General features: G+C 36.0%; 6 protein-coding genes across 6 annotated transcripts; 3 read left to right on the plus strand and 3 right to left on the minus strand.

Moving 5' to 3' along the window:
* Positions 1 to 1,108: 1,108 nt before the first annotated feature.
* EV154DRAFT_460263 (uncharacterized protein) lies at positions 1,109 to 1,594 on the minus strand (the record flags this gene model as incomplete). Its single annotated transcript, XM_051597512.1, has 1 exon — positions 1,109 to 1,594. One exon carries the CDS (start codon positions 1,592 to 1,594, stop codon positions 1,109 to 1,111), a length of 486 nt encoding a protein of 161 aa, XP_051460240.1.
* A 1,073-nt stretch (positions 1,595 to 2,667) lies between these two features.
* Positions 2,668 to 3,003, minus strand: EV154DRAFT_416189 (uncharacterized protein; the record flags this gene model as incomplete). Its single annotated transcript, XM_051595719.1, has 1 exon — positions 2,668 to 3,003. The coding sequence occupies one exon, from the start codon at positions 3,001 to 3,003 to the stop codon at positions 2,668 to 2,670; it is 336 nt and encodes a 111-aa protein (XP_051460241.1).
* Positions 3,004 to 4,263: 1,260 nt separating this feature from the next.
* Positions 4,264 to 4,971, minus strand: EV154DRAFT_416102 (uncharacterized protein; the record flags this gene model as incomplete). Its single annotated transcript, XM_051595717.1, has 1 exon — positions 4,264 to 4,971. A coding segment is annotated over one exon (708 nt), but the record flags the coding sequence as incomplete, so codon positions are not given.
* Positions 4,972 to 6,167: 1,196 nt separating this feature from the next.
* On the plus strand, positions 6,168 to 6,968 carry EV154DRAFT_560857 (uncharacterized protein; the record flags this gene model as incomplete). The annotated part of the gene is made up of 2 exons (XM_051605634.1): positions 6,168 to 6,311; positions 6,378 to 6,968. 2 exons carry the CDS (start codon positions 6,168 to 6,170, stop codon positions 6,966 to 6,968), a joined length of 735 nt encoding a protein of 244 aa, XP_051460243.1.
* Positions 6,969 to 7,898: 930 nt separating this feature from the next.
* Positions 7,899 to 8,711, plus strand: EV154DRAFT_123916 (uncharacterized protein). The gene is made up of 3 exons (XM_051593968.1): position 7,899; positions 7,969 to 8,455; positions 8,526 to 8,711. Exons 2-3 carry the CDS (start codon positions 8,143 to 8,145, stop codon positions 8,618 to 8,620), a joined length of 408 nt encoding a protein of 135 aa, XP_051460244.1. The 5' UTR covers position 7,899; positions 7,969 to 8,142; the 3' UTR covers positions 8,621 to 8,711.
* Positions 8,712 to 9,100: 389 nt separating this feature from the next.
* EV154DRAFT_460266 (uncharacterized protein) lies at positions 9,101 to 18,091 on the plus strand. Its single transcript, XM_051597513.1, has 24 exons — positions 9,101 to 9,262; positions 9,313 to 9,728; positions 9,786 to 9,971; positions 10,030 to 10,274; positions 10,335 to 10,501; positions 10,555 to 10,697; positions 10,752 to 11,293; positions 11,344 to 11,561; positions 11,611 to 11,725; positions 11,778 to 11,895; positions 11,960 to 12,185; positions 12,239 to 12,369; positions 12,421 to 12,482; positions 12,534 to 12,780; positions 12,834 to 13,127; positions 13,181 to 13,273; positions 13,326 to 14,453; positions 14,514 to 14,744; positions 14,794 to 16,869; positions 16,923 to 17,096; positions 17,148 to 17,252; positions 17,308 to 17,548; positions 17,611 to 17,723; positions 17,779 to 18,091. The coding sequence occupies exons 1-24, from the start codon at positions 9,142 to 9,144 to the stop codon at positions 17,854 to 17,856; spliced, it is 7,470 nt and encodes a 2,489-aa protein (XP_051460245.1). The 5' UTR covers positions 9,101 to 9,141; the 3' UTR covers positions 17,857 to 18,091.
* Positions 18,092 to 18,095: the final 4 nt, after the last annotated feature.

Consider the following 18,095-nt stretch of genomic DNA (forward strand, 5'->3'; position numbering starts at 1 on the left):
GCAATCTCTTTTTAACAAGTTTGAAAAATCATACAATCGCGGCTTCATCTTAAGGTGGGTCATCTTGACTTTCTTTTTTAGCAAAAAGCTAGAAAACATAATATGATTAACTAGTATTGATAAATCACCTATACTAGACATTATTTGATCCAAAGCTCTTTTTCTCAGATTGTTTGCCCCCACACTAACAAATGCAGCACCAACGGCTTCACCATGAATTTTAGCAAGAACCTCTTGCCTTTTTGATTCTGCTTTGGCTGCCGTTTGTCGATAACATACTTTGACTTTGTTGATGACGACTTCTCGCAGAATTATGCCCCTCCTCTTGGCAGGAACTACATTTACTGCTGGAGAATGATGCTGCTTGGCGACTTCTTTTTGTACTCTTTTTTGCTATTATTACATTAGGAGAGTCTTTTCTCTTGGTAGCTTTAAATACAAAACTTAGCTTGTGATATCTTGGAAATGTATAATAAGCGTTCTTTTCTCTTACATGTTCTCTTAGGGGTTTGAGTGGTTAAGCTTTCCTTCGCACTATCATATTTGACCTTTTCCAGCTTTGCAAGTTTCTTGAGGACCTCGGGGTAAATTAGTGTACGTGACCTTAGTTAATTGAAAAAGAAGTAAAAAGAGTTCAAGACAACTTTTTTTCAATCAAGTTCAAATAACGTACCACAAAGCTTGAACCTGATAAATTTTTTAAATTGCGATGCTGACCTACATTACTAAACGAATGAGAACCTGTGTCCTGCAATTTTTTTTTATTGGAGCAATCTAATTTCTCTGGCTGTAATGAAAGGAGCAGAGATGTTCCTATTGAACATTTACAATGTTCCATAAATATCTTCCCTAGATACTTGAATAAGAGAGTTATAATTGTTTTAGCCAAAATTGGGTCAAAGTGTTTGTAAATAGTAGGCAACTTTTTTTTTTGGAAGGTAGATATTTAGATCGATTGAGGATTTCTCTAAAAGTTTTTCTTATTCTATGTGAATGTATACATATATTTACGCCAGTCTGAAATTTTTTTACTGCTGTCTGAAATATGTTTTTGTTCATCTGAAAATAAGTTTTCCTTGTCTGCTAATACTGAAAAGGTATTTTAAATTTAAACTCCTATTTTTTGTATACAAAAAGTATGGCTATCATCGATAGCATGCCCACTAACGTTTCGATTGAGGAAAGCTCGAGCAGAATGGTTAAAATCAGTATTGAATTGACTGATGTTCGGATTAAATGCCGGAAAAGTTGTTTTAAAAAGCAAATTTGCTAGACCAGTAAGACCTATGGCCAGGGATGACAACGAATCTCTTCCTTTGTGAGAATGTCCATTGCGAACAGATATGCACTCCGGATTGTAACACATACTGGTTCCATTTACTGGCTTTACTATAGTCTTTCCGTTTTCTTCAACTATTCGGTTCGGATGACTTGTTTTCGAAAAGCGAAATAAGCATGTTTGCGACGTATTGTGTTCATTTGTAATACAAACAGAAGTGTAACGGCTATGAATTTTTGGTTTCCAATGTCCACCATAACGCAGGTATCCTTTGATAGTAGAATTGAAACCGTGACCACGATCACCGACGAACATAACAGGAGCTGTTTTTACGTTAGAAGCTGCGTACTGTCGCTCCAAAGAACAAAGTCGGTCGATGTATGTACGATGTTGCAATTCATAGTTTCGTTTTTTTCTGTTCCTAGAATTAGAATAATAAAAATTTCGCAATGTCTTCCTGCTGTTTAAATGAAGTTGATAAACAAAGTCAACATCCGACACGTTATCTGCATGCGCAAATGAATGCTGACTCAACTCTGCTTCGATCTCTTGCACAATAGTACCATCGTGTGAAGCTTTCGCTCGCTTAAGACCATCACGTAACTTTTGAGCACCACCTTTGTAATGAATGGTGCTGGATTTAACTTTGAAAGTTTTAGGGATATTCAGATATTGTAATGTATTTTCGTCTAACGAACCAACATCATGACCTACACAGTAAAGTTTATTGTAAGAGTCACTATCAAATTCGATTAATTACTGAGCATACCTTCTTGTGAATCGCTTAATAAAGAGTATCTATTTTGGAGATCGAGATGAAATTTGAAACGATCCAATCTGAAATGTGATGTTTCCGTCATTGTAACTATGCCGTTGTCGGTCCCGGAAAAAGTTAAGTCGTTCAGGGCAAGCTGGTCATCAATATCAATGTTCTCAACTTTTTCATTACATAGATATCTTTCTTTGGTTATTTTAACTCTTTTTGTGGCAGCCTGTCCTTTAGTTGCAAGTGATCTATTATCTGACGTTGAAGACTGGTTCAGAAATTTTCTTGCAAGATAAAGTTCACGTCGAGCCTTCGATAATGCTGATTTTGTTATTTGTATTTGAGTATTGTAATGGATTTTTCTTTCTTTTTGTGTCTTTATACGAGTATATAACTGTTCGTTAAGACGGGCATGTGCTTCTGTAAAAACTCCAGTATCCTCATGTATCCAAGCCTTTTTTAATCCTCGGGTATTATCAACTAACAGAAAGTTCTTCCTCTCCAGTAGATTTTCTTTTAACTGATTTGATAGTGCTTTTACTTCAGTTTCCAGAATCCGGGCTTTATCAGTTGCATCACCTTTTGATTTAAAATCATCATGTGTTCTTTGTAGATTGCCAGATTAGATGTGTGCTTTTTTTGTTGAATCAATAGGCTCACATGTAAATGATGGTGTATGCTTGATTAAATTTCCAATTAGACGAATAGTTTTTGAGCCTGGCAAAAGCACCATATAATGTGCAAAATCAAGACCATAAGACGAAGAAAACTTTCTTATTGCTGATAAATCAAAAAAGGAGCTAAAGACAGCATCCTTATTTTCTGTAGCTATTTGTCTTGAGACCAACACTTGATCGTCAAATCCGTAAATGTCCAAGTTTTTATATCTTTTGGAGGAGGAAAACAACGAGAACAGCGAGGGAGCATCAATCTTCAAAGCATTCAGTTTACCTGGCATAGTTAGAGGAGTGACCTTTACTGTAAACCTTGAGTATCCACAAGCACGGAAAACTTGATTTGCCATTAAAACAAAAGGAATTTGATATGGCATCAGTGACCAGTCTTTTTTTCGGGGAACATTTGGCATCAAAAAATTGCAAATAAGAATACATGTCTGAAGTTCCAAAGGCTGTATATCAATACATGCATTTCGTACTTGTCGTTCAGTTATCACCTTTCCATGGTTCTGAAAAATAACATTTCTCATCACCGAGACTAACGATCTCAATCGTCGTCTAGATATGTCAGTTGTGGCGCTAAGAGCTTCATCCTCCATTTCAAGCAACTGCTGTTCAGCATCTAAGTTATTCTCCGCAATAATATCAAGTTTGTGTTGATACCCCTCCTCAGCTTGATCAGAGACTCTTCTTTCTGTATTATGAGCAGTATTTATACTTCTCTAAATAGCCCGACATTATTAAAATCGGTAATCCTGAAAAACCAATTAGTAATGTATATTACTTACTTCTTGTTCGAGTTTCATTTTATATGTATCAATTCGGACCTGACATCTGTCAGCACGCCTCTTCCATTTGTCGTGGTTTTCAGTATCAAGTTGCGCCTTTTGTAGATATTTATCTCTCCTTTTAGCTTCATTTTTAAATAAGGCTCTTTTTGAATTTCTGTTTTTATGAATAACGCTGACATTATGTAAAGGGATGGTTTTTGAATACACCTTGGACTTGTTTTTATCCTTCTGTTTTTGCTTGTCCTTTTTGTATTTTTTGAGTTTTGCGTCTCTTTGTGGAGCCAGATGTACAGTAAGTAAAGTTTTTAAGAGGTTTGTAAATAGCTTATTGAAACGGTTTCTGCTGCTCCACATATTCATAAAATTTGTAGAGAAGCTTGATAGAGCAATTTGCATTACATACACATCCAAGTGAGGCACATTTTCTTCATGGCGACCCAAAATATTGACAAAGGCCTTATGTATTGGTTTTCTGTTCAATGTAGATGTTAGAGTACCCCTTTGACCAAAATAAGTTGAATTTATCAATTGTAAATGACTCATATTAAACAAGTTCCGGTATTCCTTGTTGAAAAAATCAGAGTCCAGACAATTTCTTGATAATGGCGGTGCAACTCGATTAATAGTAATTTCAGGCTTGAATTTAGGAGGTAATATAGATGATAATTCAGCGCCTTCTGATTTGACCAGTGAAATATCCGTATTGTTGGAGATGGCAAAAGTGTGATCATTCATCAACAGAAAGAGTTTTAAAAGCTGTATTCCATAGCTTGTAGTGTAGTCCAATACTTCCTCCGTTGTTTGTTTGAGAATATCAACTATATGCTGCTGGATATCAGTATCAATATCTTTGCGCTTTATTGAGTTGAAAGAAATGGTACAGACTCGAGTATGATTCTCATCCTTCTTTGGTAATAAAGGTACATCATCCGTGACTGAAGATACATCAGGTACATTAACAATAGGAATGACAGGAGATTCAACAACTTTTGTTTCTTTTCCTTTGCCCTTGAATGTATGCTTGGTATCGGCCAATATACTATCAAAGTTATCGGCCACAAATTCTGTCCAGTAGAGAAAGTTTGGCTTCTTCTGGCGTTTCAGAAAATTTTCAATTGTCGTTGCTTGTAAGTTAGCCTTTTTTTCCGCTTCTGTAACAAGTCCTCTTTCGAGGCGGGAACTACTTAAGCATTCATTTTTAAGCGTATTAACATCAGCTTTAGCCTCTAGACATACAAGTATTTTTCTTGAAAGACGTATTCTCATCTCCTGGCGTAACGCTTCCATGAGATTTTTTGCCTCTTGGTCATGTGTATTTTTTTTTATACGCTGTGAAGGATTATCTTCAGTAAAATCCCCACGAGGCCTTTTTCTTCCAGCTATTCTCCAAATAGGGGGTTTGTTTATAGAACCAGTTTCTTCGTTGAATTGCGATCTTTGTTGCTTTTTATAGCGCATGAGAGCAATATCAGTTTAACATAAATGGAGAGAAGACGAATGTTTGACCACACTCTTATTTTAAAAAAAATAGAATCAGTAATTCTTACGTCATTAAAAAGATTATAAATTACTTGATAAATTGTGCCTGTAGTTTCAATCTATTTATCATCATTTTACATTCTATGCGAACTAATAACAATATACGCACGTAACGTATCATTTAGGCTGTCCCCAAATATTTCAACCTAAGGTTTAGATCAGCTGTGTCACGAACTTAAAGGACTAACTATTGAATAATAGCTCTTCCAATATTTGTTTTTTTGTAGTCATTACATTTCCGAGTCTTGTAGGAAAATCCCTTACGTGCACTTTGACTGTAAATAACTTCCTGCACATTCAAATGCCTCTTGTTAAAGAAGGACAAATCATATAACTTTGTATCTCAGACCTTTTTATTAGAACAATTCTACTATTTGATGGTAGACTACGGTGGACCAGATGGACAGAATTACATATGCATTTTCCCTAAGTATTCGGCAAGTATTTTGATTTCAGTGCTAAAATTGAGACAATACTTTTTTTGATGGACAGCAGAGTTTGTACACCGCCGGTCCACTAAAGTTAGTATACTGTATACACACAGGTGTTCATGCTGGTTGATTAGATAAAATACGTTTAAAAATAGACCCATCTATAATAATGAATTTACCTATTTTATGGTTTTATTATGTGTTTTCAAATGTAATGAGACTGTAGTACTTGATGACTCCCCGCAACATAAGGATAACAATCTCCTGATTGGATGAGGCTAACATCCCGGGTCTAATGCATGGCTCAATTAACATGAAAGGGTACACAATCTTGGTAAAATCAACATTATACTTCCTTTGGGCTTGATGAAAAGAATCTTGAATCATAGTTGTAATAGACAATATTAATCCATGGACAGCGCTTCAAAATAAATTTGAACAGGCTTTCGTCGATACTGGGAAAGAGTCCAAGTCTCAATGAATTAAGCAGACCAGACGAACTCCATCTTACTACATGTTCCCGTGATGAAGTCCTGCCGTTCGTCGATAAGCACTTGTAATAAATGCTAGTCCAAGTCCGGTTGTCTTGTCAAGAGAAAGGATTTTTTTTTTTTTTTTTTTATGACGAGAAGGATGAAAATAATCGTTAAGATTTAAAAAAATTTGCAAAAACTTACTGATACCATGTCTACTGACACTTTGGATCCTCCTCCGCCTCCTCCACCTGGTGGTGAGACTGTCCCTACAAACGGGAATCCTCAACATGGTTATTTTAGTAGAAAATGTAAAATTTATACATTTTTGAGGAATAACTATAGAAGTTACAAGGTATATATTGAGCTTGGGATTAATAGAAATTGTGTGGTTCTTATTTAATTAATCATATATGTGTAGCAACTCTTTCGTGAAATTGCTGAAACTCATTCTCGAATCCGTAAGGACTCCTTTGATTTTGCGTTATTTTTGTGCTTGAATTATCTCACAAATGAGCAATTACGTATGCAAGAATCTACCATGAACAGCTCTGTAAGATTGAGAGAAATATCAACTGCTATGGTTGTGTACAACTTACATCTGGGTAATCTTTCTAATGGACTTCGCGATATTCTTGCCGTTTTTCCTACTGAAAATATTCAACAAATGGAAATTGCAAGACAAATCTTTATGAGAGAGGCTGCGTCACTTCAAAATCAAACTCTTCGGCTGGACAACATAAATGCCATTATTAATGAAGTACTGGAAATTGATATCACCATTGACACAGCGAATACAAATCTTTTACAGATTATACTCATATTAAAGCAAGAATTAAATCGTATTGATGACGCTGTTGTACGCACCAGTACAACTGTAGGCACATTTGAGGGTGTCTACGAAATGTACCTCCCAAATCTGACGCAAAGATTAAATCTTTTGCTTCCACAATTTGAACATGTTGCAAGACTTACCATCGATACAATAGTCGAACACAGAAATACAATTTAATCGTTACACTCTTTGGAACGAAGATCAAATGAAGCGTTAACATTTGAACCCAACAACCAAGAACTTTTACAGTCACGTACATTGCTTGAGCGCACAATAGGAGGGCAATGTCTAGAACTCCGTATTTTTTTCATAAGTATATTTTAGAATCACGTGATGGTCTACACGTCGATTGACATGCCATATCATCTAAACTTCATTGGATGATCGTTTTCTGTTTTCCATAAAATCTGCTTTACTGTCATTACAAGCTACTACTGTAACGCAGATAGAGAATTACCAAGCTCTGACTTGCTTGGGAGGTTTTTGCAAGTGTTTCTATTTTAAGTAAAGGCTCAAACATTATGGATGATAAAATAGACAAATGAAATCATCTTGACATAAGCTTGTTTATCAGCCTATAAATAAAGCTGGTTCACACACTTCATTCTTCTCCTTTTCTTTTCTCTCAACATATTTCTTCTATCTTATGAAAGTAACCGATAACATAAAAGGGTTAATTAGTAATGACACTTGTTTCTTTGAAAAGACGCTAAATCGAAAAAGATATATTGCGATATTGCGGCTGCGGCTAGTCTTTGCTATAGGAGGGCGACCTCCTAGGCAGAGCTCTTGAGTTTTTGAAACTCACAGACTGTGAATAGCAGGGATTGCACTGTAAATAGATGCAATCATACTGGCCTGCTGGTCTTCTAGCCAGAATTCCTGTAAGTGGTATAAAAAAAATACGTTTAAAAAAATACGGTCTAGACATTTCCCCATATTAGCTTGGAACATTTTATACATTCTAGTCACTTTTTGATAAACAACAAAAAAATTCTGAGAAACGCCGTCAATATGCTTTGAGAAGAATTAACAAATTGAAGTGTAAATACCTGAAAAATACTATCGATTGTTTAGAACTCCAAGTTCTTGATGTATATGAGTATTTGTAAGTCATATATACAGTAACAGCCATAGGCCCACACATATCGTAACTAAAAAATAATTGAAAACTTAGATTGCGTAACATTAATAATTTTGAAGATTTGAACATTATTAACAGTAACGCCACTGAATCCGATTTCTTTAATGCCGTTTACCCTATCATCAGCATCGTCATTCGCCGTACTCATAATTTACAATCAAGAAGGTATGTGTCAGCTTTTATGTGAAAAGTCTGGAATTGTAAATTATGTTTTTTGTTAGTGGCGAAGGTACTTGTCAAGCTACCAAGGACGCTCTTGCTCTGCTCAAAAAGACATTCGGGGTACAGAGTACCCAACGAGTATATGGCAGAAAAGTAGATTTGATGTTTATTGATCGGAAGCACAAAGTAGAGCTTTGCTCCTCTGAGTGGAAAAAAAGAGGTGTATCATTAGAGACCTTACTTTGTCAACAGACAAAAAACCTTCGTGTCTCAAAATGCATTTTTAAGCAAATCGCCAAATTAGATATCTCGCTCCCTGAATTACAATCGCTATCTATTGATATTATGGACTGGCGTGGTAAATATTGACTGCCTATGAAAGGCGTAAAGTGTTTAAGCTCATACTTACAAACAAATATTTTATATAGGGTTTGATGGCTACATTCTGCAGATGCAAAGAGTTAATGGTGTATATCTGGTCAATCTTACAGTGCATCTATTTTATAATGAACAATTTTCGTAAAAACGGACATTTTTCAGAATTTTAAAGCCCGATTTTTACACTGGTGATTTTCATATACAGTATCCTAAATAAAAATATCTTTCAATAATCTTGTTGTATGTATAATGCATGATTTCTTATGTATATATTTTTGTACATGAATTTCACTAGCGGTTTCTTTGTTTTGTTGGTCGAATTTTTCTTCTTCGGGAGTTCTGACAAGAGGTCTCTTGGAATTGGTGTTTTTAGCAGACATGGGGTTCATAATAAAAGGATTTTAGAAGAAAAGGTGTTTTCACTTTTTTGATGTTAATCAAACTTTAAGCAAATCAGTATTTATAACTCCCCATGTTAATAAAACTGAAAACTTCCAGCAGATTCTCCAGTAATATTAACTCGATTTCAGTTTCATTAACTCAAGGCTACAATATTTAGAAACTTCTGAGTTGAAACTAAGGGTTCTCATTGGAGGACATAAATTTTTATTTCCAAAAAAATAAAAAAAAAGTAAAAATACTGCAACTGTATAAATACAAAACTACATGAGCTCAAAAAGGAACAACACCTACAATGGTGGTGGCGCTAATGGCAATTATAACAAAAGCAATGCGAGAGGACCTCCTAGAGAAAGGAATCCTAGGCATACACAACGAGCTAATTACGGTAACGACAGCAAAGATGGCTCCTTTCAACATATTAATATATCCATATAGAGCAAGCTACGGGAGAATCTCGAGCCATTCAATTATTAAAACGAATATTTAGTGACGAGGACGATACCTCATTTTCGCGTAGACTCGCCCATTCAAATCAGTTACTAAAAATTTTGGAAGAATCGCGAAACACTGTGTCAGATTCGCTTCAATTTAGACAGGAACAGATGCAATTATTGGATATATGTATATATGACGAAGGACTCCGCAGAATTGTAGAATTTGGAAAAGTCCCTTCGTCTTTGCGTACTGTGCTTGCAAAGATTGTGTCAGGATTAGCTTGTTACACTCGTTTAGATCTTGCTTTAAGCTGGATCTTCGATAGATTAGAAAGTTGGCCTACTGCCGAAAAATCTATTGTAGAAGTCAATAAAGATCGTGAATGGAAGAAATGGCTCTTACGTCTGCTGAAACAAGTATATAGAGAATTTTGAAGGTTAAACTTATGTGTAGCTCAATTAAGTTTATGCTAGGTTCTTGTAGATTCCTCCACAGATCAATATACTTACCGACAAACCCAAGAGATGTCACCGACAATTTTATCCGGAATCATCACCTTTTTGGATACTATGGATTCACCTGAATATATTCCTACTATCATAGATATATTGGTTTTTTTTGCAGAAAACTATCAAAATTTGTTTAGACAGAGATTCAAAGTAAGTGGGTAATAATGCTTTATTTAATTGTGAATGAGTAGTAATCTCGATTTTTTAGGATATTATCGATTTACTTGTGGGATGGAATATGGATATTGGACTATCGGATACGAAACGAGAGTCGATCATCTCTTCATACTCAAAGTTTGGTGCATTTTGGGGAGGCTACCTCCCATTTGCCGTTAGTCTTTTACGTCATTTTCTTGATGATATGCATGCTATTGTTAGAGAGTTAACAATTATGCCCATTCACGATACTGAAGAATACAAAGGAAGATGGGGTGTGTGTACAAATCTGTTTGAGTAAGTTTATAATCTTGGTGGAAAATGTTAAAAGTTGTTGATATATGTTGCTCTGCGTAGGTGTTATCTTGCGATATTAGATGCGATGCAGCCTTTGCTTCCAAAGGATAGCAAATACCAGGATCAACATATCGCAGAAATCACATTTGAAAAAATGCTGCCTGAAATTGTTTCCTTAGTTAACAATGCGCTTCCTGCTAACCCTTGTTTAAAATGGATACAGATATGTGAGTGAAATATCATAGTATTTTTATTTTATTTACAGTATAGGTTTATTTAGCTAAAAGTGTCATGCTATCTTTGATCTCGTACAAGCCAAACATTTATCGAGCCTTTCAAAAAGACGTATACCTTTATCTTACAGAACAGGCAAAATCGGATATATATATGGGCCCTCAAGAATATTTACAAACGCTCATGCGTGTAAGTAAAAGGATAGAGAAAAATGAGTGTGATATACTAATCCAATATACATAGTTTATAGACTTTTGGGACACAGATATTGATGAAGATATTATACACCATTTGTTAGATCCTCAAATCTCTCCTTTGTTTCAATTGCGGGTTAACAATCGAGGAAACACCAAATTAAACGAGGGTATACTGGTTCTACTTCGATTCCTTAACAGGATCCCAATTTGTGAAGAAAATCGCTTTTATACAAACCACAAAAGCATCGATCAATTGATTAAATCCCAACGCAGTATGAAGCAGTTTTTCGGTACCACAACCAAAAATCGACCACTCAAAAGAGCGATGGTGTTTATTGAGCAAAATGATGGGGCTGTCTCTTTTGACTGCGTAGAGCAAGGAAATACGGTTACAGAGTTAGAAGTAAATTTTGCAATAGAAGATGCATTATTATTCAACTTTCTTTTATTGGATTCTGCTTCTGTCTGGCCACAGTTACGTTTTGAGAACTCACTAACTTCTTTGGAAATGTTGTGTATGGCATGGACTTATAAGTGTAACGACCTTTTCGATTCTTGCTTCCAGTTACTAAAAGATTATTGGACCAGGTAAATAACTTTCTATTTTAGGAAGAAACACATTTTGACATTTCGAATAGGCTAAACTTTTTGATCGATGATGTATATGAATTCGAAATGGTTGCCTGTCTATTGACAGATTTATTTGAAAATTGGACAGAACTCAATTTGCATACTAGACAATCAATAAGCGACTTTGTTAAGTCTGTATTGACTGCCTTATACGAGACTGAAAACTTTCAACTGAACTCGTCGCCTCTCTTCAAACCTATCATGTCTGGGTTTTTGTTTGCAGCAGGTAAGGTTAATCACTGTTTAAACAATCAATCATCTGACAACTTTAATAGGAGTTGAAAAAAACAACTTGCTGAAAGAGAGTATTCTAAAACTCATTGCGCACTATTGTCAGATATTTGGATCATCCGATATTATCGACTTAATACTTGAACATGTTCAAAAAAGGTAAATGTAAAAGGTATGTGGCTATTCAAACCTTGCTGACATTTTATAATAGCATCAATAATCCACACCGAAAAGTTCAAAATGCTAGTAAAGATCTATTAACCTCTCTCAATCCTTTTATGATTTCTGAAGTGAAAAAGTTTGATGATACAACTGCCGCGTTTATACAGGTAACATGAAGACTTATTCCCAATTTAGGCCGTTATCACTGATACTGATTTTTTTCACAAACAGAGTATCATTATGGCTACACCACATACAGGTTCCTTCCGACCCGTGCATTATGAGATTGTTATGAAACACCTTGGTATGGCGGAACATTTAATTGGGTCAGATGATCAACAAGTACTCATTGCTTCTAATCCGGCAAACACTTCGGAATGGGCTAGGCGACTACTTCATCATTGTGATACCATTGGTAATATGAAAAACGTAAATATATTCGGTGAGCTTGAAGAAGGTAAAGTCTATTATTTTTAATGGGAAACATATAGTAAACTTTACAATTGATAGAATTGGATTTAGGGGCTATTGTTGACCTGATAAACAACAGTGAGCCATTGCTGTGTTATTGGGCAATGTGGGAATCAGCAAGATATTGCATGTTATCGCGATTACGTACCCCCTTTGGCGGACCGCAACAAGTAAGATTCGATACCAAACATTAAATGAAAACATATTGATTTTTTTGTTAGACGTTTGCTGCTTTTGAACGCATGTTAACTTCGTTAGTAAACAATGCAGAATTGAAAGAGTGGTAAATATGACTATTGTTATTTATTGTACTCGTGTTGATCTTGTATTTTAGTGGAGGACAAAACGCTGACTTCTTGCGTCACTTGCTACTTTTGTTGGATCGGTTGGAGCTTCAAATATCTAATGCATCTTTTGGATGTGCTACTGGTACCCTTCCTGCCGTTCCACGCTCCAGTCTTATCTTTTTTAGAACAAACAAAAAAACATGTCATGATTACTTTTCCAGGATCAGACATAGTATCATTGCAGGCGCTAAAATTGTAGGCAATGATCATTTATTGATAGCTCATGTTATACGGGTAAATATAATTTTTAAGGGATGTTATCAAGGTATCTAAAAGGTTTTACATAGATCTTATCAGAGCTCGAATCAAACATTCCGTCAATGGCAGATATTATGCCTTGGTTTAAAGAACTAAATGGATATCTCAGCGAGTTGGTTGAAGCATGTATACGCGAACAGTATATGGATCTTATATACGGTATGCAAGCATGGTACAAGAAATTAGTCAGAAAGGTCTATCAGCTGTCATCCGAGTTTAAAGAAAATTGGGGCTTTGAAGGGCTCATTGGTCCTATAATAAGATCAGGTGAAATCTCTAAAGCTACTGTCACTTGGTTTCAAGTTGCAGCCTTGTTTGCATCCGTAAGTTACAAAGGTTTAGAATTACGTTTTACGTACTAATAACTATCTTACAGAGTCGGGATGAGATGGCAATCAAGTCTTTAAACACCTTAAAGTCTTTTATATCCAACGACAATTATGGAATACTTGATATGCTTGATAGACAAGTAAGTTTGATGGAAAATTTAACTAGTAAAACTGAGTTAATCAATTTTATAGGTAGTGCACTTTTATACTTGCCTTGAAGACTATGATGCACTTCAAGCGATGCTTGATTCTGGGTCTACAGTGATCAATAGTTTTATTTGTGATAGTCTCCGCTCATTTAACTCTGGCCATGAAGGGTTTGAAAAGGAACGATCAGCAGCCATGTCGAATATACAAAAATTTGTTAAAACCGCACCACTTGAATCATGTTTGGAGCTCGCTAGATTAGATCGATTTAGAAACTGGGTTGTCTCTTCGGACGAAAAATCGGCTATTACTTTAAATTCAGATATTACTGTCCGACTTACTGGAAGGATTCTTCAGGTGCTGAAAGATGGAATTTTTACAAATATCTCAAGTTTGCTTGAACTTCAGCTACTTCAGTGTGACTGGAATAGTCTGATTTCAAGTGCTAAAGACTGGTTTGATGTGACATCAGGCAATATTCCCAACTTCCATAACCTTCCTCCGGAGACTAAACATTGGGCTAGATTATCAACCTATTTTGAAAGGTTATTCAAGCTTAATGAATCTAACAAGATACAAGGTGTATCGCAATGTCTTGGCTTTATCCAACTTCATTCGGCTAAAGTGGCTCGACGTCAAGGGAACTTTACGCTTGCTGAAAAGCTAATCAATAAGGCTGTCCTTGTTTCTGATACTAAATACTTGGCTCTTTACGAACGTACAAAGGTTCTATTTACCCAATCAAATTATACACAGGCCATGGAAACGATTAATGAAGTCTTAGTTCACACTTCATCTGTGCCTGAGTATCAGGAGTTGAGAAGTAAAGCGTATCTCAAGGTGGCTCTTTACTTAAAGAATAGTCCTGTGGGCGAAGTCACTACTCTGCTGAAAAAATTGGACACAAAGCTAATGGAAATGTCAGCAACCGATTTACAATCTTCAGTGGAAAACTCAATCGACTTTGCTCTCGAAAAATCGATTGAAAACAATACAGAAGATGGACGGCCTTGGTTCGAATATGCTACCCATTACTACAAGCAAGGCTGGCGTATTTTAGATGAAGTTTTACGACCCCATTCAACAATGCCAATAATAATTTGGGCTAGTGAAAAAATACAGTTGGCTCTTGAAAAGGCTGATGCTACTATTGATAAAAAGCAAACCCAAAAGGTAAATTCTACATCAATTTGCTTATGTAAATATGCTCAATAATTAAGACAATCGATATAGATGATATTTTGTCTTCTGACTAAGTACTCATCTTCTATTGGTGATAAAAAATTAGTCGACTGTGATTTCTTAAGCACTAGCTTGCGTCAAATAGCACCATTTTTAGATGCTGAAGGAGAAATTTCTGTACTCGATACGTTAGATGTTTTACAAAAGATGGTCATTGACAAATTCTATGCTTCCGCTCAAGCCTATTTTCGTTATCTTTCTTTAGATATTCATAACGGAAATGTAAGTTCACAAAATTGGTACACGACTATGTTCTCACAAAAAAAAATAGGTTGAAAGCACAGAAAACATTAGCTCAACATCTATGGTAATCACTGCATCACTTCGTATCTTGCGTATACTTACTAAGTATGGAGAAGCATTACAAAATTTATACACTGAACATATCGAGATTGTGCGCGTCGACCTTTGGAAACAAGTTATTCCCCAACTTTTTGCACAATTGAACCATCCCAACGAATTTATTAGACAACTCATTGGGAAACTCATCAGTAGAATCTGTGATGAATATCCCCGTGAAATTGTTTATGATGTTATTGTCAATTCAACCTCATCAAAAACCAATCGCGACACAAAACAAAGCCTTACTGCTATTGCTAACCGAATGGTGGACCGAAACGAATTATTATGGGCCTCTACTAGACGTATGGCAGAAGAGCTTGAGAAGATTACAGTACTGTTAGAAGAAAAATGGCAGAATAAGATCGCTTCGTTACAATTTGATGTCATGCAACAGTTTAGTAAGCTTGATCAAGAAGCTGAGCTTTTGACAAACTCCGAAGACAACTCTCGTGAAAGGAACTTCTTGGGCTTATATGACACTGCGATGAAATTCGTTATTGCTTCGATCGACAGACTATTCTTAGAAACTGCCGAAAATTCAGTAATATCCACACCTCACGAACAATGGTTCCAAAAAACTTACGGCAAACAACTGATAAGAGCCTACAATCTGCTTCAAAAGCCTAAATCAATGAAAGAATACCGTCATGGTTGGGAATGTTTTCAGAAGCTTCATCGTGATCTTATGACAGAGACTCACAAAGTGCGTATCCTTGAATTAAAAGACGTTTCGCCGTATCTTTCTAACATGAAACGTACACTTATTGGTATCCCCGGCTGTCATAAAAATGACGAGTCATGCTTTATTGATACATTCGGTACAAGTGTGATTGTTCTCCCTACCAAGACAAAACCAAAAAAACTTGATATGAAAGGAACTGACGGCAAAAAGTATTCTTACCTATTCAAAGGGCTGGAAGATCTTCATCTGGATGAACGCGTTATGCAACTACTGACTACAACAAATGGACTTTTGAGCGAAAACGGGGCAACCGCTCTGCGTGGTATGAAGTCCAGAACTTATGCTGTTATTCCTTTGAGCGATCATTCCGGTATGATTCAATGGGTCAATGATGCCACGCCCTTCTTTGCATTGTTCAAAAAGTGGCAAAAGAGAGAATCTGCGGCATACATGCTTTTATCGAACGACAAACCCAGTGAGGCACATATGCACGCGTTATTGCAAAGACCTACTGAGAACTTTACTGCAAAGGTTGCCACTACATTGAAAGCAGCGGGATTACGTGTAACGGCCAACAGAAAACACTGGCCTAAAGAAGTATTGGAGCAAGTGTATTTGGAGCTCGTCAAAGAAACGCCAGGAGATCTTTTAGAAAAGGAGCTTTACTACTCAAGCTCAAGCGCCACGGAGTGGTATAAAAAAAGTACCTCCTTTGCTCGTTCATTAGCTGTCACATCAATGATTGGCTATATCATTGGTCTTGGCGATCGTCATTTAGATAATATGTTGATAGACTTTCGATCGGGTGAAATCATTCATATCGACTATAATGTCTGTTTTGAAAAGGGCAGGCGTCTTCGTGTTCCGGAATTGGTTCCTTATCGTTTAACTCAAAATCTTCATGGAGCGTTGGGTATCACTGGCGTAGATGGTCAATTTAAAACCGCCGCTGAGGAAACACTTCGTGTACTTCGAAAGCATAAGGAGGTACTCGTAACTCTTTTGGATGCGTTTGTATATGATCCTCTTGTGGATTGGGAAAGTGAAGCTGTGGAGACTGGTTATCGACAGATGATGGAATTACAAACCAATCTTGGATTAGTAGCTACTCGCATCACGGAAAAACAAGTTGAGAATGAAAAAGAAAAGTCGTTAATTTTAGGAAGTCTAGCCAGTTTACAACATAATTTACATCAATGGCAAGAATCAATGCTTTTGGAGGCAGAGTCTCTCAATGAAGAAGAGGGGAGTGAAGATGATGACTCTATATTAGATAATGGTGCCTCGCTTCCTGCTGCTGATAATGATTCTCCATCTTTCATGGTAAGTGTTGTGTGGTTATGCAGGAGTTGTGACTGACTGACATATTTAAATAGGGCCGTCTTCCTATCTATCTTTTACGAGAAGTTAAAAGTCATCTCTCTGGAGTCGTTTCTTTAATTTCAAACTCTAGGTCTTCAATAGAAGGGTTGTGCCCTTTGCTTGAATCTATAATTATTATTGAGACTGATTCGGATAATGAATTGCGCCCTGCTCAAAAAAGTGCTAAGGTGATTATCTTATTTTACACCACTTATTACAAAAGCTAATTTTTTCAACAGATGGCTTTGGACTCGCTCTCTGTTTTGGATATGGAGTTTAAAAAACTGGATAAGCAAATCAAAGAAAACAATAACTACGAATCTGAGTGGAGTTACTCTCAATTGGTAAAAATTTCATCTATCATAGTTCATGAATTTATTGTTTACTAAACTCAAATAGCTTGAATTCATCCAATTAATGATCAAATCTGTGCAAGATTTTTACTCTTCCCTGAGAATTTTAGAAGAGTTTGGACCCGATAGTAGTAAAAATGTAGCTTCATTAACAAGCGATGAAACCGGACGCCTGCAAGATGATTATAAACCATCTGATACCACAAACTATGAAGGTTTGGATACTTACAATGAAACTTCACAGGAGGAACAAAATTTGAATCTGAATAATGGATCACAGAAACCTTGTAAGTTTTATTATTTACATAAAAGTCTAACACTCATCCATTATACTTCGCTATTGTAACAGCCAACAACAAAATTCCTACTAATAATCATGTAACAAAGCTCATGAAAAGAATTAGATCAAAGCTTGAGGGCTTTGACTTTGGTGTGCAACACAAAATGAGTGTCTCTGAACAGGTATTAAGTAGATTTTAATAAACACGACAACCTTACTAAAACAATTTTGCAATAGGTCACGAGATCGATAGAGCAAGCAACATCTGTGGATAACCTTTGCTTAATGTATGAAGGATGGACCAGTTGGGTATAATTATTCAACTCATTTATCGTTCACACATGTTCTATGCAACAATGGGATAAGGAAAATTTTGGGTTATTTTTTTGGAGACAGATAAGAATACGCACCGAGTTATAGAACTCATGTATCTGCTGTTATGAGGTGATCTATCTTCTACAAATATATCTTTCTTATCCATCTACTTTTTACCACGCTGCTAAAAGTGGTTTTAAAAAAGTATCCTAATTAGTGAATAAACCCAATACTCAAAA

This window comes from Mucor mucedo, assembly GCF_025094135.1.
Source record: "Mucor mucedo strain NRRL 3635 chromosome Unknown EV154scaffold_21, whole genome shotgun sequence".
Taxonomy (NCBI): Eukaryota; Fungi; Mucoromycota; class Mucoromycetes; order Mucorales; family Mucoraceae; genus Mucor; species Mucor mucedo.